The sequence below is a fragment of the Schistocerca cancellata genome, chromosome 1 (assembly GCF_023864275.1).
Source record: "Schistocerca cancellata isolate TAMUIC-IGC-003103 chromosome 1, iqSchCanc2.1, whole genome shotgun sequence".
Classification (NCBI taxonomy): Eukaryota; Metazoa; Arthropoda; class Insecta; order Orthoptera; family Acrididae; genus Schistocerca; species Schistocerca cancellata.
The window spans coordinates 741,488,202-741,513,182 of NC_064626.1; the positions used below are offsets into that span (position 1 = coordinate 741,488,202).

The following is a 24,981-nucleotide window of genomic DNA, read 5'->3' on the forward strand; positions in this document are numbered from 1 at the left end:
GCCAGCTCATGTGGAGCATGCGTCAGTTTCAAGTAAAAGAGGAGTTGATATATATGATGGTAAACAAGTCTTACAAGATTGTGAGGCTGTCACAGGCTAGGTTGTGCTGAGAAATAATATTACGAAAAAACTTTGATACATAGTGCCATTTCCAAGCTGAAGTTGCTTAGTCACATGTGCAAATTAAAGTGGCTCTCCAGATACATATAATGTCAGGTGTTATCATAGCTTAGATGATGGCATACTTGACTTTCCAGCATCTGGTTCAGGTGTGATCCTTGTCATCGTCCACTGTCCAATTTTTGTATCTTTTCTTGTTTGGTTTTAGAAAGCCAAGTACAGAACTTATTTGACGACACTTTCTCTGATAGGTTGCTTCTATCACAAGAGTACAGTCCACAATCCTACAATATCTGTCAGACCGTTAACAAGAATGACTATTCAGATAGCAAGTACAATGTGTTCTCCTGACAAATAGAAGATTACAGCATAAGGAAAACATAACATTAAGATTATATTCTTCGTTAAAGACCTATAAAGTCAACTGGCAACTTACGTTTACCGTATTGGATACAAGTATGACTCCCAGTACATATGCCACACAAAACACTTCTGACTGATGAGTAGTGCATCAGTGAACAATATGGTTTGCAGAAACACCCCTCTCACCCACTACCACATCCCAACCACTGATTATGACAGTCACTTTTGAAAACAAGGGATGTGATCCAGAGTCCACATAAATGACAACCCACAGATTCAGCTGATTGTCACAAGTAAAAAAAACTTACTGGAATAGTGCTTGGCAATGACACTCACTTGGGTAATATCCACAGTGATTGCATCAACTGTTATTTGTTCTTAGATCAGACTTAGCTTGATGCTTCAACAGAACATGAACATAGAGATGATATTTTTGTTGTGCAACTGTATAGAAAATTGAATGTAAATAAGATATTGACATGGAAGTTACGTATCTTGAAATAGAAATGTGGCTTGTTATTAAAATACAATCAGAAATATCTATGAAAAATGCATTTCAGAACATTCAATTCCAATGAAAAACAAATTAAAGAAGTCATTTCATAAGAATTAATGGGTTTAGACAGGTACAGGTAATAGTCACTAGTTCTCTACCAGTAGTCCATGTTAAGTGTCATCTAAGTAACTTTAAATCATTCCATTACTTCAGTGAAATGAGATAAATGAAATGAGTCTCCTTATTCAAGATCAAATCAAAACCTGAAAAAGAAAAAATTAGCAGTTATTCACTGTGCATTGGGCTTTTAATTTCACAGTCTGTAGTGAACTGGTTATCAAAAGTTATAAGAGGAAAAAAATGTTCCAAAATGAACTCAAGCCAGTTGTTCTCTGCTACATATATATGAGTTTTAATAAAAATATGTTGTTGTTATGGTCTTCAGTCCAGAGACTGGTTTACTGCAGCTCTCCATGCTACTCTATCCTGTGCAAGCTTCATCATCTCCCAGTACCTACTGCAACCTACATCCTTCTGAATCTGCCTAGTGTATTCATCTCTTGGTCTCCCTCTACAATTTTTACCCTCCACACTGCCCTCCAATTGTAAATTGGTGATCCCTTGATGCCTCAGAACATGTCCTACCAACAGATCCCTTCTTCTTGTCAATTTGTGCCACAAATTCCTCTTCTCTCCAATTCTATTCAGTACCTCCTCATTAGTTATGTGATCTAACCATCTGACCTTCAGCATTCTTCTGTAGCACCACATTTGAAAAGCTTCTATTCTCTTCTTGTCCAAACTATTTATCATCCATGTTTCACTTCCATACATGGATACACTCCATACAAATACTCTCAGAAACGAGTTCCTGACACTTAAATCTATACTCGACGTTAGCAAATTTCTCTTCTTCAGAAACACTTTCCTTGTCATTGTCGGTCGACATTTTATATCTTCTCTACTTCGACCTTCATCAGTTATTTTGCTCCCAAATAGCAAAACTCCTTTACTACTTTAAGTGTCTCATTTCCTAATCTAATTCTCTCAGCACCACCACCTTTCAAGACACTGTCCATTCCATTGAACTGCTCTTCCAGGTCCTTTGCTGTCTCTGGCAGAATTATAATGTCATTGGCGAACCTCAAAGTTTTTATTTATTCTCCATGGATTTCAATTCCTACTCCAAATTTTTCTTTTGTTTCCTTTACTGCTTTCTCAATATACAGATTGAATAACATCAGGCCTAGACTATAACCCTGTCTCACTCCCTTCCCAACCACTGCTTCCGTTTCATGCCCCTTGACTCTTATAATTGCAGTCTGGTTTCTGTACAAATTGTAAATAGCCTTTCACTCCCTGTATTTTACCCCTGCCACCTTTAGAATCTGAAAGACAGTACTCCAGTCAACATTGTCAAAAGCTTTCTCTAAGTCTACAAATGCTAGAAACATAGGTTTGCCTTTCCTTAATCTTTCTTCTAAGATGAGTCGTAGGGTCAGTATTGCCTCACATGTTCCAACATTTTTACAGAATCCAAACTGATCTTCCCCGAGGTCAGCTTCTACCAGTTTTTCCATTCGTCTGTAAAGAATTCACATTAGTATTTTGCAGCTGTGACTTATTAAACTGATAAGTTGGGTAATTTTCACATCTGTCAACACCTGCTTCCTTTGGGATTGGAATTATTATATTCTTCTTGAAGTCTGAGGCTATTTCGCCTGTCTCGTACATCTTTCTCACCAGATCTTAGAATTTTGTCAGGGCTGGCTCTCCCAAGGCTATCAGTAGTTCTAATGGAATGTTGTCTACTCCCTGGGCCTTGTTTCAACTTAGGTCTTTCAGTGCTCTGTCAAACTTTTCACGCGGTATCATATCTTCTATTTCATCTTCATCTACATTCTCTTCCATTTCTGTAATATTGTCCTCAAGTACGAGGGCTATCCACAAAGTACATTATTTTTTCATTTGTGTCCATTAGGGGCGGGGCTAGAGCGGCCATCTTTGTGTCATGGCATTCCGCCGCTCAGTCAGCATCCTGCCGTGCTAGTGAGAGGTTCGTGCTGTACTCCGTTGAGTTACTGTGACAGTTTGAAATGTCAGCGTTAATTGAAAATGCCACGAAGTGTGAAGTGCGTGCTGTAAATAGGTTTCTGACTGCAAAAAACTGTACACCGATAAAAATCTATTGGCAGCTTTGTGAAGTGTATGGGGACAACATAATCACTGAAGGTGGAGTGCATCAATGGGTCATAAAATTTAAAAATGGCCGAACTAACGTTCACGACGAAGAGCGAAGTGGAAGATGCAGCATAATGACTGCCGAAAAAGTCGATACCGCAGTCCGTGGAAGTCGTAATTTCACAATAACGGAACACTGTATGAGTTTTCCACAAATTTCACGAAGCTTGTTGCCTGAAATCATTACCGAAAAACTTGGTTACCACAAGTTTTGTGCAAGATGGATACCAAAAATCTTGACAGAGATTCACAAAAATCAGTGAATGGCTGCAGCGTTAATGTTTTTGGACGCTTACGAGAAAGATGGCGACTCATTACTCGATCGCATTGTTACTGGTTACGAAACATGGGTTAAGCAAGTGAACTGCGAGACAAAATTGCAGTCAATGCAGTGGGGGCACACAAATTCCCCCCCAAAAACCCAAGAAATGCATGCAGACAATGTCGGCAAGGAAGGTGATGGCGATGTGTCTTTTGGGACAGAAAAGGTGTGATTTTTGTGGATTTCCTGGAAAGAGGCACTACAATAAACTCTCAAAGGTATTGCCAAACTCTGCACAACCTCAGAAGAGCAATACAAAAGAAGCGCAGGGGAAAGTTGGGCTCAAAGATCTTGCTGATTCACGACAACACCCGGGCCCACACGGCAAATGCCACTCGTGAAGTTCTCGAATCTTTTAACTGGGAGTTGTTTCCTCATCCGCTGTACAGTCCCGACCTGGCACCGAGCAACTTCCACTTATTCCCAGCAATGAAGAAGTGGTTGGCTATGCTGCATTTTGATGATGACGCACAGCTTCAAGAAGAGGTAACCACGTGGTTGAAGGCATAGGCGGCCGAATTTTACGACGAAGGAATTTCGATGCTCGACCATTGCTACGATAAGTGCCTTAATTTAAATGGCAACTATGTAGAAAAGTAGTATTTAAGTGTGGCTTTCATCTGTATATAATAAAAAAAATTTCCAATACTTTATTTATTTTTAATTCCACAACGTAATGTACTTTGTGGATAGCCCTCGTACATCGCCCTTATATAGACCCTCTGTATACTCCTTCCACCTTTCTGCTTTCCCTTCTTTGCTTAGAACTGGGTTTCCATCTGAGCTCTTGATATTCATGCAAGTGGTTCTCTTTTCTCCAAAGGTCTCTTTAATTTTCCTGTAGGCAGTATCTATCTTACCCTAGTGATTTATGCCTCTACATCCTTACATGTGTCCTCTAGCCATCCCTGCTTAGCCATTTTGCACTTCCTGTCGATCTCATTTTCGAGGCGTTTGTATTCCTTTTTGTCTCCCTCATTTACTGCATTTTTATATTGTCTCCTTTCATCAATTAAATTCGATATATTTTCTGTTACCCAAGGATTTCTACTAGCCCTCGTCTTTTTACCTAGTTGATACTCTGCTGCCTTCACTATTTCATCTCTCAAAGCTACCCATTCTTCTTCTACTGTAGTTCTTGCCTCCATTCTTGTCAAGTGTTCCCTAATGCTCTCTCTGAAACTCTCTACTGCCTCTAGTTCTGTGAGTTTATCCAGGTCTCATCTACTTAAATTCCCACCTTTTTGCAGTTTCTTCCCTTTTAATCTGCGTTTCGTGACCAAAAGATTGTGGTCAGAGTCCACATCTGCCCATTATATAATCTATCTGAAACCTACTTGTATCTCCAGGCCTCTTCCATGTATGTAACCTATGATTAAGTTCTGCTGTGTGCAAAATTCTACCAGGCGGCTTCCTCTTTCATTCCTTACCCCCATTCCATATTCACCTACTATGTTTCCTTTTCTTCCTTTTCCTACTACCAAATTCCAGTCACCCATGACTACTAAATTTTCATCTCCCTTCACTATCTGAATAATTTCTTTTATCTCATCGTCATCTGCGGAGCTAGTTGTCATATAGTCTTGTAATACTGTGGTAGGCGTGGGCTTCGTATCTATCTTGGCTACAATAATGCGTTCACTATGCTCTTTGTAGCAGTGTACCCGCATTCCTATTTTTTTTATTCATTATTAAGCCTACTCCTGAATTACCCCTATTTGATTTTGTATTTATAACCCTGTATTCACCTGACCAGAACTCTTATTCCTCCTAGCACCGAACTTCATGAATTCCCACTATATCCAACTTTAACCTATCCGTTTCCCTTTTTAAATTTTCTAATCTACCTGCTTGATTAAAGGATCTGACATTCCACACTCCGATCTGTAGAATGCCAGTTTTCTTACTCGTGATGACTTGGTCCTGAGTAGTCCCCACCTGGAGATCCGAATGGGGGACTATTTTACCTCCGGAATATTTTACCCAAGAGGATGCCATCATCATTTAATCATACAGTAAAGCTGCATGCCCTCAGGAAAAATAACTGCTGTAGTTTCCCCTTGCTTTCAGCCGTTCGCAGTACCAGCACAGCAAGGCTGTTTTGGTTAGTGTTACAAGGCCAGATCAGTCAATCATCCAGACTGTTGCCCCTACAAAATCAAATAGGAATAAAACTAAAGAGCACATAGTGGTGCAATCAAAAGTTATTGATAAATCAATAATCAAAAGACATGCCATGTGAATATATACTGGGTGATCAGAAACAGTCTTAAAAGCTGATAAGTGTTGCAGGCTTGGTTGTGTTGAGAAGTAATTGTTAAGAAAAAAAATTTGGTGTGTTGCACCATTTCCGAGTTAATTAGCATTGAAGTTAGCCTATCAGACCATTGTGTACTCAAATACAAGCGACCTGCCAGAGACAGTGTCGCCAAACATGTTCTGTAAACTCCATCACCACCACTAGTTGTGCACCCCATCACACCTACAGCGCCTGTGTGAAACTGGTGGCAGTAATGATTGTGTGGAGATAACAGTGTAATGTCATAGCCAATAGTACTGTCATTCTTACTGTATACAATACTATGGAAGAACAAAATTGCTAAGACCCTGGATTAACACATCATTGACAATATTTCACTGAAAGTGCAAAATCAAGGACAGCACCACATGGAAAACACAAGAAACATTGCTTTTGCCAGGTGGAGCCTGCAGTGGCAGAGTACACCATGACAAAAGGCGTGTTTGAACTGGTTAAGGTAGTTCGTCATGACAGTGGGGTGTGGAAGTCTGTGATTAAACAGGCTGTGGAAATAATGACAAACCTGTATCTTATCAAGGCAGCAATTTCCTCAAGAGTTCAACATACAAAGCTGCATTGTCACATTTAACACCACTCCTACCTTACAATGCCCTCAAGGCATGACACCACTAGAAGTTAATGTCCATTTCCCCCTGTTCACCACCACCACCACCACCACCACCACCACCACCACACTTGTTGAAATAAACATTTTCAAAGGCTTGCAGTTGGTATGCCTGCTGCTGTATCATGAGACAGGGGCCTTGGACCAGGTTATGTAAAGGGTAACTTACCAAAAATTCCCAGTACTTGAAGAAAAAACATTATGTTGAGGTGCCAATGTTACTTGACTGATTACGTAATAAGATTTCGGAAGTAAAATTCAAACAGGAAGCCATCATTCTTGTTAATTGCATTGTTGTCTGTAGTAACTGAACTGTGCTTCTGTACAGCTTTTTGAAGTCACTTCCATAATACACACAAAACGGCATATTGAATAAATTTGTTACTTAAGCCACAAATAAGAAAATATGCATGTAAGGTGACTTGGGCATTATAAGACTAAAGAAATGGGAGTCTGTTTTTATTCAGTAACATTCTGTGGTCTTTTCCGATTCTAAAAATGAATTCTGCGTGTATGTTCCTTCATCGTTTTCATGTTTAAATGCTTTTTTAAAGCAGACACAGTGCAGATATTCTGTGCTATGATGTATCTTCCACTGCCACCTATCAAGTTGGAGGTGTATTATTAAACGTATGCATAATTCCCTAAGGGAAGTCGCTGAAGCGTTTGTGCAGAAAAAAATGGGCTGTAGGTATGTTGTTCTGATGGTACTGCTGCTGCATTGGGGGTTTCTTTGCAGAAGAGGCTATACGTATCTGCATGGAGGTGCTGGTCTATGAGTGGCTGATAAACCGCTGCCACAGTTGTCCCAAGAAGGTAAATGAACACAAATGTGACAAAACTTTGAAGATTTCAGTGGTGATATTGATAGCAATGGGCAGTCTCTTTTTAACTTGGTGTGTGATGCATTCTGTGCCTTGACTGGTGACTCTAAAGACTTTAATAGTGTCTGCTAAACCATATGGTGAAACTTTTTTTTTTTAAATGTGCCATATAGAATGGGGGAAGACTTGGAAAACTATACAAGGGTATGACTGGAATAAAATTCTCTGGTGTGAAAGCAACTGGTGAACAAGACACTCACCAAATCAGAAATAGAAAACCTCACAGATTATTATGGTCTGGCTGTCAGGAAAAACAGTGAAAATGTCAGTGAGAAGAGAAAAGTTATTTGAGAAGCTCTGTTTAACAGAATATCCACTGAAGAGCAGCCACAGCATGGTGTCTGCCCAAAAGGAAATACTTCATGGTGCAAGTAAAATAGCTGTGAATCAAGTAGACAAAAACAGATACATGCACTCGACTGTGCCAGAAACTGTCATGATAGAACTAATGCCAATGTATAGAGATGTTTCACATTCCAAACATCTGTAAAAATGTTTACATGGCAAAATACAGAATCCAAATGAAAGTTTCAATAGTTGCATTTGAGAGCATTTGCCAAAAATTGTTTTTGTTGACATGTCAGCTTTTCAGATTGGTGTGATGGATATTGTAATATTTTTTAATGATAGATTAATAAGCAGACTAGAAACCATGAACAGACTAGGCATCAAAACTGGGGACAGCATGAAAAATGGGCTTCTATGAGTAGACAGGCAACATGTTGCTGAAGCTGAAAAAGCTGCTGAAAGCACGACAAAGGAGGCCAGAATAGCAAAATAAAGAAACCCGAAGAAGATGAAAAGGACACTTAAAATCAACAAGATTATGGAACTGGAATATTTTGACGTGTTTTTATTTAGAAGAAAATGATATGAGAGTCTGGTTTGTTTCCCATTCCAGTGTTTTTACATTCTTCCATATTAATCAATGTTTTTGCATACTTACATATCATTATCTCATCCAATATTAGAACTATAAAAACAAAATTTTCCATGAATAATAATAAAGTTTTGGCCTACACAGTGCACCAGATTATTCAACAGTGTATTAAATATGTCTTAAATTATTATTAGAAAAAAATTGACTTTCATAAAAATACACGAAACAAGATACTTGTAACTATTCCTGCTCTATTCTGTTAATGAGCTAATAATTAAAAGAATAAAATTCGTTTTGAACTTTAATTTTGAACAGTATGTAATGACAGTGCACATAACTAAACTTATCCCCAATTCAGTGCGTAAGATAAAAATCAGTTTCCATTCATTTAAAAATTCCACAGTAGGTAATTTTTGTCACATAGAGGTCACAATGTACTGATTAACAATATTATGAAAGGGACAGATTGCTACTCAGTATAAAGATGACAGGTAGGCACAATGAAAAGACAGTTACTCCGTGCATATCTAGGACAGGTGGCAGGTTACTGGGGGAGGGGGGTTGGGGGGGGGGGGGGCAAGGCTAAACCAGATGCAACACTGGGAGGGGAAGGGAGTGGTAAAGGTGAGGAGCACAGAAGGGAAAAGATCGATGGATGTGTTGGAAGGGAGCAATGTACAATGAGGGTGAGGGGGACATGAATTGGGAGGAGGTGATAGGACAGAGGGGGTGGAAACTATTGGATGGAAATGATGGAGATTGTAGGTTACTCTAGGTTGAAGCTGGGATAATTTCAGGTACAGGGATGTGTCATAGGATCAGTCCTGTCTGCACAGTTCAGAAAAGCTGGTAGTGGAGGGGAGGATGCAGATGGCCTGGGTTGAGAAGCAGCCATGGAAATCAAGCATGTTGCGGTTAGCTGCATGTTGAACCACAAGTTGGTCCACTTTGCATTTGGCCACAGTTCAGCAATGGCCATTCATCTTGGTGGATGGCTTATTGCTAGTCTCTTCAGTACAAAGAGCTGTGTAACGATAGCAGCAGACCTGATATATGATACGGCTTTACATGGGGCACGGCCGGTGATGGGGTTCGAAATGTTAAAATTTATTTGTAGTTCTTTTTATGAATCTATGAAATTTAAATAATAAACTAGGAAGATTGTACTGGAATAGGAAGTGCTGGGTGGATAGATTGTGCAGGTCTTGCACGTCGATCTTCCATAGGGATATGATCCTTGTGGCAATGAGTTGGGATTGGGAGTGGTGTAGCAATGGACTAGGATGTTGTGGAGGTTGCTTGGGCAATGGAAGATCACTGGAGGAGAGGTGGTAAGTTTCTTTGGTCAAATATCCCCCATGTAAATCAAAGCCCTGATGAAGTATGTGGTCCAGTTGTTTCAGTGTGGTGTGTTACATTGTGTCGTAGGGGGCGCTCCTTTGTGGCTGGTTCTTGGTGGCGTGTGGGGACTATGTTTGTGGACTAGATCTGGGGTCTAGTGCTTGTCTGTGAAGGCCTTGGTGAAACCTTCAGCATATTGGGTGAGGGAGTTTTTGTCACTGCAGATTTATTGTCCGCAGGTGGACAGACTGTATGGGAGGGACTTTTTTGGTATGGAAGGAATGGAAGCTGCCACAATCCAGTTACTGTTGATGGTTGGTGAGTTTAATGTGGACAAAGCTTTGAATGGAGCAATCAGAGTGGAGATGGTCAACATCCTGGAAGGGGGGGCACACTGGGTTGAGGAGAACTAGGTGAATCGGATGGGAGAGCAGGTGTTGTGGTTGTGAAGGAATGCAGATAAGATGTCTTTTCCTTGAATCCAGATCACGAAGATATCAGTAGACCTGAACAAGATTGGGGGTTTGGGGTTTTGGGAGGGTAGGAAGATTTTCTCTAGATGGCCCATAAATAGGTTGGTATAGGAGGGATTGCTGTAGGGTGCCCATGGCAGTACAGTATGGTGTACGTGAGGAATGATGTAGTGGCTTTGGAGTCTGAAGGACATTGGCAGAGGTATTGTTCAACATTGTGAGCATGAACAGTGTTGGTGTCCAGGGAGTAAAGGGGTGGAGATTCAGTGGAGGAAGTGCTTGGAATCTTTGGCATATTTGTGCGTGTTCTTACATATTTGTGCATTTTTATGTATTTGTACATATTTCTGCATGTCTGTTCGTATTTTTACATGTGTTTTTCTGTTATCCAGCTCCCCTCACAACCACCTAATTCTTTCATTTGCACATTTCCTACGTAATTTCCCTTTTCCCCGGTGCCATACCTGCCACAATGGACGTCTGCTCCAGCTTTCTGCACCAGTTCAGAAAAGGATCCCTTTCAATGGCTAAAACCAGCTCCACATTCTGTTCTTTTAATGCTGCCTTAACTGTTGTTAATCTTCTTACCAAAATCCTAGGGCCCCAGAAGTTTGTCATATTCAAAGGCCTCACTTTCAGTCCTACACCCAAATTTATGCATATTGAATTTGTCAAAGACATATCCTTCTCCTGGTCCTTGCAGTGAAAACTTCTTTGCCACCAATACCTCCAACCAAAGCCAACTTAATCCCAATATTAACCCCTGCCTGTCATAGTTCATACACCGCCAGTCAACTGTGATTCTCTTCCATCCCACATGACAAATTCCTTATCACATTCCACTAATTCCTTACCTCTATCTTGTTTTCATCCTTCCCTGGGTCATGCGAGTGAACTGCCGGATTGCTCTGTTAGTAAAACAGGTATATTTTCAACCGACTCGGTTGGTTTGCCCCTTCCACTGACAGAATGACCCGCTTCCTAATTCTGTATGTATATCACAAATACGGACTTGTAGCTATCAAGCTTTTGTGCTTACTGCTACGTGTATTAACAGTAATTAACATGGTCCTAATGGTAAGAGATAGTAGTGAATTCAAGTTGTTAATATTTGAATACAGCAGAGCTGCCACACTCTCAGTTCACTTTTACTCTGCTACTATCCTCGCCATTGCGCAACAGTAACTATGTGCCGCTTGGACCTTGCTAAGCTATTAAATTCACTTGCATGTACTTTTCGACCATTACTTGCCAGTATTTACCTAAGGATTAAAGCACACTTCTAACCAGACTATGACCCAAAGAGTTGTGATGATTGAATGTGTTCGATCCATGGCCTACAGTGCCCTACAGTTCGCATGGAAACACTGCCTATTTGACCCACTTAACTTCGTAGTGAGCTTAAGTATCCAATCATCACTGCTAGCAGCAGTGGGTAATCCTTCCAGCATGACGAGAGCAGCAGACTTACCGTCAAAGCCTCCTGAAAATATATAAAACTACGGTCGCCACCTCTGAAGGAGCAAAAGAATAAATCAATTTTGTGCTCGTTTCAAAGTGAAACGGCTTGAGTTAAATTTAAACTTAATTTTGAATATTTCTATTACTGATCAGTAAAGACGAATCAACAAAGCAAATACTCTTTCAATTTCTGCTTGTTGACTTGATAATTACTGCCATGGAAATTTATACAGCTTGGCTTAGCAAAATTCTATCTTTCAATTTTATGTAATGATTTTGGATATTACTCTTGGAACAGTTAATATAGAATTATGTAAGAAAAGTTGCTTGAAAAGTTACTCAGAAAAAATTAAGTTAACTATAAAGCGGCGACTAGGGTTTACCCTTCCACAAATTTATCAAAATCATTTAGTGTTTAAGCAAATTGTATCTATTACCCTGGAGTTAATACCAGTCGTAATGATTCACCAACTAGTGCTTAACAACATTAAATTATACAGTAATAACTTACAATTAACAACAAAAAGAATACATTTAAGTCTGAGAGCTTACTGTATTTGCTCGAATCTAAGCCGCACTCAGATCTAAGCCGCACCTGAAAAATGAGACTCGAAATCAAGGAAAAAATATTTTCCCGAATCTAAGCCGCACCTGAAATTTGAGACTCGAAATTCAAGGGGAGAGAAAAGTTTTAGGCCGCACCTCCAAATCGAAACAGAGTTGCTCCATTGTAATATGAGACACAATTTAGGTCGAATGAATGACGATGCAGCTACAGTAATTTGCTTCGAGTCGTAAGCTTAGCATTTAAGCTTTACCAGGTAGCCATTGCTAAGCGTCAGGTGCTCCGTCCGTATTTATACGGGTACCCTTCCTTTTTCACGTGCTTCGTCTGGTTTGAATTGATTGCTTATTTTTCTTTGATCTGATGAGTGCTGTTGTCTTTTTTATAGGTGTTTATGTCACTCTAAGCTGAAAATGCATTACTGTACTGTGTCATGCATTGTTTGTCGCATTCTGATAATGAGTGTTTATGGCCTGTCGCCGCTCGCGGCATGGCTTGCTTTTGTGCGCGCTACCACCACTTACAATAAAAAAAAAAAAAAAAAGAGAGGAATTGTCTCATGAGCGAAACAATGGCAATAGACTGCTATTTGTTGTTACTTACACTGCTGCTTTCTTTGATAATGATCAACAAGAACCAAGTAATAGACTGTGTATAATGGAAGATGTTCTGAACGAGAGTTCAGGGAAAATTTTTCTCCGTTTGAAAATCTTTGCAAACGCCTCTTTAGTAAATTACATTCTGCACAGAAATTAGAGTCATCTCAGATTTAAAAATCTTGTCAATTGCCGTGCTTCATTTCTGACTGTATCACTATTAGACATAAGAATAATACGAATATAAACATGACATGATATGTATATTCTTCCACGTTTGCTGTTGTCTCACTCTATAGTTTCGTAGTTTATTAGGCAGACAGGATTTAAGTGAGATAGCAGCAAACACGAAAGAATACATGGCAAAGTGTTTATATTCGTATTATTCTTATGGTGAAGAGAATACTGCATGTGATTCACAATTCATAAAATTTCCTATTAGCAACCATCTCTTCTCACAGGTAGGAAAAAATTCAGAACGTAGAGTTGGCCATATTGACAATCATCCCAAACAGTCTTGCCAGTCGGATTTTCGTAGTACATTGAAATGCTGCTACATTCGAAGATGGACAATACGGAATTTGTATTTACTTCTTTGGATAATGTATGAAAAAGCAGTGGTCGATACTCGGGGCAGAGAAAAAAAGCTCGTCTTCCACCTTTATTTTTTTAATTTATTTACTGACGCAGAGGTTTTGGCGCCAGTATTTATCTTTGTGCGTGCAAAGCGTGCCTGTGTAGCGCTACATATATTTGACAGCAGAAGTTAGTTGTGGCGGCACCTACCAACATTTTTCAGAACTTTCGCTTACTTTTCACTCGATTCTAAACCGCAGGCGGTTCCTTGGATTACAAAAACCAGAAAAATGTGCGGCTTAGATTCGAGGAAAAAATGTGCGGCTTAGATTCTAGTAAATACGGTAGTGTGTTGGCTGACAGATAGCGTGGCAATGCCTGTTTGCTCATTCTCGCTGGCCTCAGCTCGCACTAATTCCAGGTTTCGCCAAGAGATGGCATCAGGATGCACGCCCTGGCCGTCTCATGCCAGCGCACTTGCTTTCGACGCGCGAGGCTCCAAATTACTGGCAGTGCACGATCATTTCAGTTCTGTTAGTCACTTCATAAGAATGCCAACCTTTCAGTACAAGAAAGGACAGTCATACACAGCCAGAAAATAGATCCTGACCCAATCATCCTAACTGTAGACAAAAGTTCCAGCACTGTAATTATGAATCGCAGTCACTACCTGGATGTAAGAATATTTTAACGTTGGTGATTAATATCAGTTTGGTTGTGAACTTTAAAAATCACAGTGCCTGCAGTTACAAACAGATCGTTTAATGGCAACATTTTATGGATATTCAAACTCAGGTTTACTTTATTTACTCTTCCTTTCTTCTCAATATTAATTTGTGGATCTTTCTTTTACTCTTCTCGTTGTTCATTTTATGACATAGGCTCTCAATTTAAAATTATTCAAATCATTAATAATTCGAATAGAGCCACACTATTGATATTTGCCAGCTAATTTTATGTTTCTTGGGAATTCAAACTACCATGGCAACACAGTGTTCCCCCATCCCCCACCCCACCCCTCCCCAAACAAAACTATAAATTTGGCTGCAAAAGTTGAAATTAAGTTCCTTTTCATTTTAGCTACAGTCTTCAACTAGATTATTTCTGAAAAATGAATAATAAAAGTATTCTATTCAAATGAATAATACAAGTATATTATTCAACTGAATAATAACAGTATACTATTCAGAGCACTACTTTTGCCCTACAAAACAAAAATTATATCAGTTACATTTCAACTTTGATCTGGCTACTCTCTTTTCAAGCAACATGACTCTTGTTCAAATGAAATTTCTCTTGTGTTATCCACTTAACTTGGGCTTGGAAAGATGCTGTTATTTGGTATAATTTGTCCTAAAATGCAGCTGCTTTCTGAACATGTGCCAGTTCTGGATGGCAGATAAAAGCCAACTCTTCGTGTTACTAAACAAAGGAACAACACCTTTTTTTTCTCTCTCTACAATGGCAGCCATAATTTCATAAGCATAAACAGTGATGTTTGAGGGCAGCTTTATTATTATTATTATTATTATTATTTTTCTTTTCATAGCAGGATGGATTATTCTCTGAAACTTGGAGGCTACCGTAATTACAGTACACTTTTCCCTACTTTAGGTGGCTCTGTTGCTAGTCAGATGATGTTATCTCGTGCGCCGCTCTGTTCTTGTTTTCATCTCTAATGAAATACAAAAGTAACAAAATAATTAAACATTTATACATACTTTGAACATTACTGAATCTTTATGCATTCTTTTTCCATTACTGACAGTGAGAAAACACTGAAGAGCTCTTTTAAAACGTGAAAATGAGATGTTATAACTTTCATGCAGATAAGATACTGGTATTTATGTGCCCAGCACACTTAAGCAATGAAAAAATACTGAAATAATGTTTAATGTTAGAATTTTACACTTTAATGGCTTGGGGAAATGTTTTATTTGCCAGCTTTTAAGTCGTCAGTTTTTAAATTATGTAAATAATATTTTTATTTTAATGGTTAGGTATATTTGTAGGAAAACTTATTGCATTGAATAGTGCTGAAAACCATATTTGTATGTCACAGGCCGAGGAATTGGATGTCAATGCAAGCATACATGGGAACTGGACTCTGGAAAATGCAAAATCAAAACTTCATCAGTTTTTGCAGATGAATCGACTTCAAGCAGACTATAAATATACTCCTGTAGGACCAGATCATACAAGGTAATACATACATTATTTCAAGTGTTTCCCTACATAGTGTTCAGCAGGTTCAGGACTCCTTAATGACTAACTGCAGTGCAACACCATGATAACGAATTTATTTAAACATAATCCAGCAAGTGTAGAACTGCTGGGTCATGTTGCAATTTGTATGACATACTCATTGCATTTCCAGCCCTTCAGCAGAGTCGCTGGAGGGATGGAAACAGTCTCATAGATGTGTTAATTCTGTTTGTTAGCATGCAATGTAAATGAAAATTTTTCAATTGACACATGATGTTAATCATACTAATCATACACAATTTCTCAGCGTCATGAGAGTTATTTTATGTTCCTGCAAGAGTAAGTTTATTTTATTTCCTGGTCTATGTTCATAAGTTCCTATTCAAGAGTCTTACATAATAAATTTCAAAAATTTGTTTATCATACTCATTCCACAATAAAAAATGTGCATAATTCATGTATTTGCTTTTTGCGTCTAGGGAAAAAATCACATGTAGGGGTGTCGAGAAAATTTGAATCATACTTTGGTGTGCCTGAAAGGGGAAAAATTGAGAAATTTGGCTCTAACTATTGCACTAAAAAGAGGAAAGAAATCTCCTACTAACAAACTTAAGTAGAAGCTGATTAAGGACCTTTGCTAATGACTTTACAATGTTTACATTGGGTCAGTAGCTTAGTGAGTAATAAATGCAACTCTAAAGGTTTGTGGTTTAATCTCATGTAGGTGCTATGATTTTTTTGGTCTGTTTTTGCTTGTTTGATATGACAATAATTTGTTAATACAAAAAAGCCAGGTTGCACAATGGTTTGGACTTCTCTACTTGTAGGTGGGTGAGCAGTCAGTTCAAAAGATTTAAAGGAGAGAGGGAGGCAAAGGCATATTATCTCCAATAGGATCATGCGTAGTAAAACTCTGCATTGTTCAAAAAAGTATTGAATTTAGGTCAGCTTTACTGTTACTTAATAGTAGTCAATTTATTGAAGTGTAGTTCATTGAACATAATAAAACTTTGACAACCAAATAATTACATTTCAGCAGTATATGTGATCACTATTGTCTCATACAGTTTATTATACTGCCTACCATACGATCACAATTAACGAAAGCATGAAGTAGTCCTTAAACAATGTGTGTATATTTCAAAACCACTGGAACTGATTTGACAGCAGTTGAGAATATTGTATCATCAGTACTTGCATCATACACAAAGGTCACATAATTACTTGAAATCACCTTTATGCATATTAGGGGGCTGATGTGACTCTAGCCACATATCACAATTCAGTGCTCATATTATCTGTATTATTTTTCACTTTTCTTTGCAAAAGGTTTCACTTGTAGTGGAAGAGCAGAGAGAAAAACTTAACAGAAAACAGCATTCACACTACCTTTTGACCACTTGCTTTTTTCTAGCAATAGTGGTACACACACACACACACACACACACACACACACACACACACACACACACACACACACACAATGTACACTACCATGGCCTTGATAAGACTGAAGTACATGTATTTTACTAGTAGTGCCTACAGAAATTGAGTTTTTTTTATTGTTGGTAGAAAGCAGTCTGGAAAGTTTCTTGACTCTGCTCAGTAGTAAGTTGAACAAGCAATCACATTAAATAATACACAAACATGAATCCTAGTTCTTTGATTATCTACTTGGGAGAATTGTTCATTGTAGAATATTTTGACAACTCTGGTTTTTCCTGTACAGTCCGTGTTTTAAACTGGCTATAGCTTTTGACCTTTTCATGTTCTTTTCTGCATGGAATAGTTGCTGTTGGATCATAAATTGTGCTTGATACTTTCATATGTTGTTGTCTTTGTGATGTGTAGTCTCCAGAGTACTAAATGTGCACCCATCCAACAAGAAGCCTACATTAATGTGCTCGATTGCTTGATATACGATATGTAGCTTCCAACCATTGCATACTTACAATTGTGTTCTTTCCATTCTCATTATTAGAAAAAAAAATTGATTGCGTTGAAATGCAATTTAGTTGGCCATTAAATCTGTGACAAAGTTGTGAAGGATATCATTGGTACAGTCTGTATGTGTTCATAACTACCCGTAATCTTTCCACTGCTTCATGCCTTATGTGAAATTCATCACCACAGAGCTGGATATATACTGAGATATCAGTAATAAAAATGCTGCATGCTGTTGCTCAATAATGGTTTTATATTGCAATTATTCCACATGGATTGCAGCTGCAAAATATTTGTGTACAAGTAATCAGTAAAATATTTGCTCCAGTTTATCTTCACTATCAGTATTTTTGCTTGGTGAAGTGGTGCAATACTTCATTATGCAAATATACACTGCTGCAATTCTTGCAGTTCTTGTGCTTAAATGATGTATTTTCTTTGCTGTTTGGTAGTTAATTTTCTTGTTATTAAATGATCATCTTTGTGAGGCAGTTCTCTCCTAAATATGTTCACATGACTCCATCAAAAACTCTTCTGTTGTCTATATCAGTTTATTTCAGTTTCTCTTCCGATTTTTAAGTGAGTATTTTTCCTAGGCAATTCCATTGATAATTGATTGTGATAGTGAGGATTTTGATCAGTGACAGATCTGTGAGCCAGCAAAAATGTTGTCAAGGAGTTTGACGTTGATATAAAAACTTTTCTTTTTGTATGTTGCCAAAAAATTAGGTAGTTCTTTGTACAAGATAATATTAACATGGCAATGTAAAGCTATCATCAACCTGAACATCTGTTTGAACTGTGCAGTGCTTTACTAGGTCTAATTCCAATAGAGGTTGTGATGCTACCGCTTCTTTTCTGTTGTTTTATTCATTCCAAATTAGTAATGATGTTGACTAGACCGTGGGGCATCAGATAGAAACACCAGTAATCACAGGTTGAAATGTCATGCTACAGTATGTATCATATGTTAGAGTATAACAATATTGTGAAAAGGAAAATTGCATATCACCATATAGCGGAGATGCCAAGTCACAGAGAGACACAACAGAGAGACACTCTCAATATAAGCTTTCAGCCAACAAGGCCTTTGCCCATTCAACAATGCCCCCCCCCCCCCAATTCTCTCTCTCTCTCTCTCTCTCTCTCTATCTCTCTCTCTCTATCTCTATCTCTCTCTCTTTCTTTCACTGAGTGTGGCTTCAGCTGTCTGAGGCTGTAGTCGTGTGTGAGTGTGTGTGTGTCATCTATTTTTGACAAAGGCCTTGTTGGCCGAAAGCTTATATTGTGTCAGTCTTTTTGTTGTGCCTATCTGCGACTCAGCATCTCCAATATATGGTGATTAGCTACTTTCCTTATCATAATATTGTTATTCGATCATGGATTTTCCATTGACTTGTGCTAAAATATTGCATTCAAGCTCCTACACTCCCAAAATTTGCCTTGATAAACAATGCGGGAGAGAGAAATGTGGCACTATATGCACTGCAATCCTCAATCCAACGACAAGAAGGGTGGGGAGGAATATCATAGGAGAAGACACTACCATTGATAACACTGCCTACTGCTAGATACTCATCTATGTTGTAAGTGTACGCATTATGCACCATTAAATAGAAAATGTGCCAAAGAAAACACAATAAGTAAATGTGTAAATAACCTGCACTGTACAGAAGGTACAGTGTATGTTGTGGTTGCTGGTTATTAGTGCAATAGAATAAAACCATCATTTAACTTAAGCAGTTTTCTGATAGTTATTGTAGCAAACAGCAACTAAAATAATTCACAGAAATGTAAGCTTGGAGCACCAAATGACTTGAGTACATGTAACTGACAAGATTATCTCCAATGTAATTAGCTTCACCTTTGTGCATACTCTAGCATATTTGTTACAGTTGACCTGTACTATTCAGATCTGTTGCATTATTCAACTGCACATAGTACAGATATTAACAGGGAGCTTGTTTTGGATATGTTTGATAAAATGGATTCAACTGATTTTGAATTTCTTATTACCAGCATTAGCATGTAGAACTGTGAAATAGACAGATTTTACACTGAAGAGCCAGAGAAATTGGTACACCTGCCTAATATCATGTAGGGCCACTGCGGGAACACAGAAGTGTCACAACATGACGTGGCATGAACTCAACTAATGTCTGAAGTAGTGCTGTAGCGAATTGACAGCATGAATCCTGCTAGGCTGTCCATAAATCCATAAGAGTGTGAAGGGGTGGAGATCCCTTCTGAACAGCACGTTGTAAGGCATCCCAGATATGCTCAGTAATGTTCATGTCGGGAGTCTGGTGGCCAGCAGAAGTGCTTAAACTCAGAAGTGTGTTCCTGGAGTTCCTCTATAGCAATTCTCTCTCTCTCTCTCTCTCTCTCTCTCTCTCTCTCTCTCTCTCTGTGTGTGTGTGTGTGTGTGTGTGTGTGTGTGTGTGTGTGTGTGTGTGTGTGTCACATTGTCCTGCTGGAATTGCCCAAGTCTGTAGGAATGCACAATCGAATGAATGGATGCAGGTGATCAGGCAGGATGCTTATGTATGTGTCACCTGTCAGAGCCATATCTAGACATATCAGGGGTTCCATATCACTCCAGCTGCACACTCCATGCACCATTACAGAGCTTCCACCAGCTTGAACAGTCCCCTGCTGACACGCAGGGTCCAGTGAATCATGAGGTTGTCTCCATAAGACATACACGTCCACCCACTCGATACAATTTGAAACAAGACTTGTCCAACCAGGCAATATGTTTCCAGTCATCAACAGTCCAATGTCAGTGTTGATGGGCCAAGGTGAGGCATAAAGTTTTGTGTCGTGCAGTCATCAAGGGTACACAAGTGGGCCTTTGGCTCCAAAAGTCCACATCGATAATGTTTTGTTGAATGGTTCCCATGTTGAAACTTGTTGATGGGCCAGGATTGAACTCTGCAGCAATTTGCAGAAGGGTTGCACTTCTGTCACATAGAACAATTCTCTTCAGTCGTCTTTGGCCCCATTCTTGCAGGATCTTTTTCCACCTGCAGTGATGTCGGAGATTTGATGTTTTACCAGATTCCTGATATTCATGCTAGACTGGTGAAATGGTCGTATAGGAAAATCCTCATTTCATTGCTACCTTGGAGATGCTGTGTCCACCGCTCATGCGCCGACTATAACACCACATTTAAACCAACTTAAATCTTGATAACCAACCATTGCAGCACCAGTAACCAATCTAACAACTCCACCAGACACTTGTCTTATATAAGCGTTGCCGACCACAGTACCGTATTCTGCCTGTTTACATATCTCTGTGTTTGAATACGCATGCCTTACCAGTTTCTTTGTTGCTTTAGTGTAGAATATAGTCCAGGCAGAGGATTGAGATTAGTTTGCTAATTGAAGAATAAAGTCTGTTAAGTAAAATCGTGGTGAGATTAATCTGTAGAAAAAAATGTATTTGACAACAAACTAAAATGTATACATAACGTCATACGGGAATAAAAGAAAAATACAATCACAGTAAATAGAACATCCAGTCAGCAGCAGCATCAATAATAGCTGACACCTCTGAGGGGTGCTTGAAACCAAGTTTTCCCCATATTTACAGGGAAGAGACCTTCAAATGCCTCAAATTTACAGTGACAGCAGTTTCATAGCGAATTTTGCTTATGTTCATTTTTTTAACATTTGGAGTTAATTTACTGATTGAGCCACATTCTTCAAAAAATCATCCACATTTTTAACCAGTTTATAGCGTGTTACCAACTTTTATACAAATGACTTTGATTCCCCATATGTTTGGACACGGTGGAATGAGTCAATTTTGGATCTTTGGGGTGGTTACAGAGAAACACAATCTCAAAATGCAATGCTTAAGCTGTGCTCGTATGTTTTCTTGTGTATCTCAATCAAGAATTCAAAGTAAGCTAGTGCTTTATGGACATTGCAAGAACAACAAAGTTTCCCTCTATTGGACTGTGAAAGAACTAAGGCAATATCTTTTACCATCTGTGTGTAATACCAAACACACTCTTACTTGACTGGTTGTAAGAACACATAGCAGAAACACTTTTCACATAAATAACAGTGGTCTGTAAAAAAGTTAATTGGCTCTATCATTTACAAAAATAGTTTCAATCAAATTGTCTGTTGTTTTAGTGCATGTTAGATATAGTGTGTGTGTGTGTGTGTGTGTGTGTGTGTGTGTGTGTGTGTTTGGTCAGTTTTTACACACACACACACACACACACACACACACACACACACACACACACCAAATTGAGGTTGAAAAACGAGAATATGACACCAGGAATTGTGTGTTAGCTCTTGGTTCAAAATCATTTATATTTACACATTCATGTTTACAACATCTTGCCTTGGTCTCTTACCTATTTAGTTATTCACTTGAGTGTTTCTGTGTTTTGTTTTTGTTTGTAATCTACTTCTGAGACATCTCTTACCACATTCCGACATGTCTGTTAGTGTAGGTGAGTTCCACTTGTCTTGATATCCTCTTCCCACCGGTGAAATGTTGTGACAAAGTGCTCTTCATGCGCATTTTTTACAGCCTACAATTGCATGGAAAGAAGTCAAGATGAGAGTTCAAGAAGTGGATCTTGAGTGACTTATTACAACCTAGCTCGTGGTACCTCCTCAGAAGTTCATAATAGCTGAAATGTAATTTTCAGTTCTTCGATTTTCCAAGAAATTGTGAACAACATTTTTGAAGGCTTGCCGAGCTGCTTCATTTTGTCCTTCAGTGACCCTATTAAAAATTCTATCTTTAAATAGCTCTCATATCTGTGGTCCAACGAAGATTCCCTGTTCGGTTTTAGCATCACTGAAATTTGGGAATTTTCTCTTTAGTACTTAAGAGCATCTCCTTGATTCATCACTTTAAGTAGATTCTTCGAAGTCCTAATTGCATGTGTGAAGGTGGCAAGAAGATTTTGTCATGGGAAAGGGAGTGTAGTGTATATTCTTTTGCCCAGACTCCATCATTTTCCTTTCAGGCAGGTTTTTTGTTTGTGGTGTGATTTTCTGTCACTACTGTCCCACTCACAAATTAATCAGGAATATTTGGTATGTCCTAACCACATTTTGAGTATGATATTAATGACCTTTAGGTTCCCACATTTCTGCTGTTGATAGATTTTATACTTTAATTTTTAAGAAGCAGTTTTACATTTTCATAGCTCTTCTTCCTGCATACAGTTTGAGGTACAGGAACAGGTGTCACTGTTTATCCATTGTGAAACAAAACAGCTTTCAAGCTTCACTTAGAGGAGTCAGTGAAAAGTCTCCGGGCTTTCAGATTATCCTCCAGTCTCAAAGATGCTATCAGACCATTTTCATCATTGCATGCAAAAAGGTTGTTTTCCACTTCAAAGAAGGGTGTTACATCTCTCACTCGATGTCTATATACAAGCATTTCACATTTTTTCGTAGGATTTTCCACTGCTGACACCTGGAGCCAAGAAGTTTGACCTTGCTTTTTGGTAATTCCAGATCATGAATTAAATCATTAAGTTGTTTTTGAGAAATTTTTTTTGGTCTACGGAGCAAGATCGATGCTGGTCTATAGTCTGGATTTTGCTGTAGACTCAGGCTGTTATTTGCATTTATCCTGCACACCTTAATCATATTCTTGGACATAACGTCACAGAGGGATGGAAAGAGAGATCTGCTCCGTGTGGTACTGATCATGTAGCTAATGTCAAACTAGGATTTGCTGTGGTCCACTTCTTATTTCTTGATATCTCATTTTAAATAAGAGGCACCCCCACTCAAAAACAACATTCACTGATACGGTTTGAAGATTCTCACTATGTCATGAGTACTGTGAGTGGCACTGAGTTTACTGTTTTGTTTAACTAACAACAGAGATTTGTGGCACATGTATTACAGCAAATATTAGGTGCCCAGGATTTATCCTCATTTATTTTACAGTAAAAATAATAGTAATGTGCTGTTTGTATTGATGGAGTAAATTCACGTAATTGAGAAGCAAGTCACTTCTGTGCACGTATAGCAAAAGTTATACGCACTGTTAACATATGTATGTGCCATGTTAAAGTTGAATTAACCTGAAATGTTAACAAAGTAAATTTGTTTAAGAAAATTAAGATTATGAATATGTCCTTTGCACCCATGAAGGTAAATCAATGTTTGTGTTTTAGTTCTTACTTAGCAGTGGAAATGTAACTGCAGACGCAGAAAATAGCTAGAAAGTTGAGCAGATAGGTTCTTGAAGCACAACAAGGGATATTTTTGTAAACGTTGTGGCTTCTCTAGGAACAAAATATGGCAGACTCAGTATTGACAGCCTTTATATGTAACAATAAAGAAATTACCAACATTGCAAAATTTCTGTCTACCATAAAATTAATTCCTCTCTCTCTCTCTCTCTCTCTCTCTCTCTCTCTCTCTCTCCCACCCCCCCCCCCCACCCACCCCCACCCTACCCCTATTTTTTTTTTTACAAAATGAGAGCTAAGTAAACATTTCAAAAATTATATTTGTTCATTTCACATCAAAATGAATAATTCTATTTTTAACTTTTAGATTTTGAATTTAACCAGTGTAATTACTGAAACCAGGATACACATGTTAGAGAGAGCTTGGCTTTACAATTCAGAAGTACTTAACTTTGCGTAGTAATATTCCGTGAACACTTCACCTTTCAACACTATTTTTATTATAATAATACTGGAGACCTGTTACCTTTTTATCTTGCACTACAAAAATCTACCTGCTGCATCAGCTTCAACATTTATGAGTCCAGTATATGTGATTCCACAAAAGTCAATGCTTCCTTTGTATGGTTAACCAGTAACTTTACCAGCACAATCTGTGGTGTCCATATCAGCATTGTGGAAGTTGGATGTTAAGTAATTGTAGTATACTTGGTCACGGTTATATGCAAGGATGACATAATTCTGCATCACTCCTAGTGGTACGAAAGTAGCATTTTACACAACTGTAGGTAAGATGATTCCTCCAAGAGCCATCTCCACACACACACACACACACACACACACACACACAGTACCTGCCCTGCCCCTGCCACCCCCCCCCCCCCCACCCCTCTCTCTCTCTCTCTCTCTCTCTCTCTCTCTCTCTCTCTCTCTCTCTCTCTCTCTAATACATTTAGGTGTTTTTACAACAATATTTATTTGTTTCCGCCGCAATTTAAGTACTAAATCATTTCTCAGTTAATAAACATACTTTCATGCATAATAGTCTTTATGTAATAACGTTAATTTTAAGATGTGTACCTAGACTCAAAATTGGTAGTTTATCATTTACTATCATTTACAGCAGTCGCTCATAGATGTCACCAGCTTACGAGAGCTTAGAGCTCTCGTTTCAGACATTTGCACATAGTGTCTCTATTGTGGTACAGTAACTTAGTGTTTATGAATTTTATAGCATTGCAAATTTCGTATATTATTAATGGGCTATTAAGTATCTTCTTTTAAGGTGGTATGCCATTGTCCTTTATCTGACTCAACCATCCATTTACAGGGACATACAGTTCAACATGGGCTCTGAACCAAGGTGCAAATACAAACACCCAATAGATTGCTAGATTGCTGA

General features: G+C 38.6%; 1 protein-coding gene across 2 annotated transcripts in view; it reads left to right on the plus strand.

Moving 5' to 3' along the window:
• LOC126185629 (dosage compensation regulator) overlaps nt 1-24,981 on the plus strand; it is a 220,825-nt gene that overhangs the window by 51,184 nt on the left and 144,660 nt on the right. For both annotated transcript variants that reach the window (XM_049928144.1, XM_049928143.1), the window contains one exon: nt 15,305-15,444. In XM_049928144.1, the coding sequence (XP_049784101.1) occupies nt 15,305-15,444 (140 nt within the window). The remainder of the gene's footprint in view (nt 1-15,304; nt 15,445-24,981) is intronic.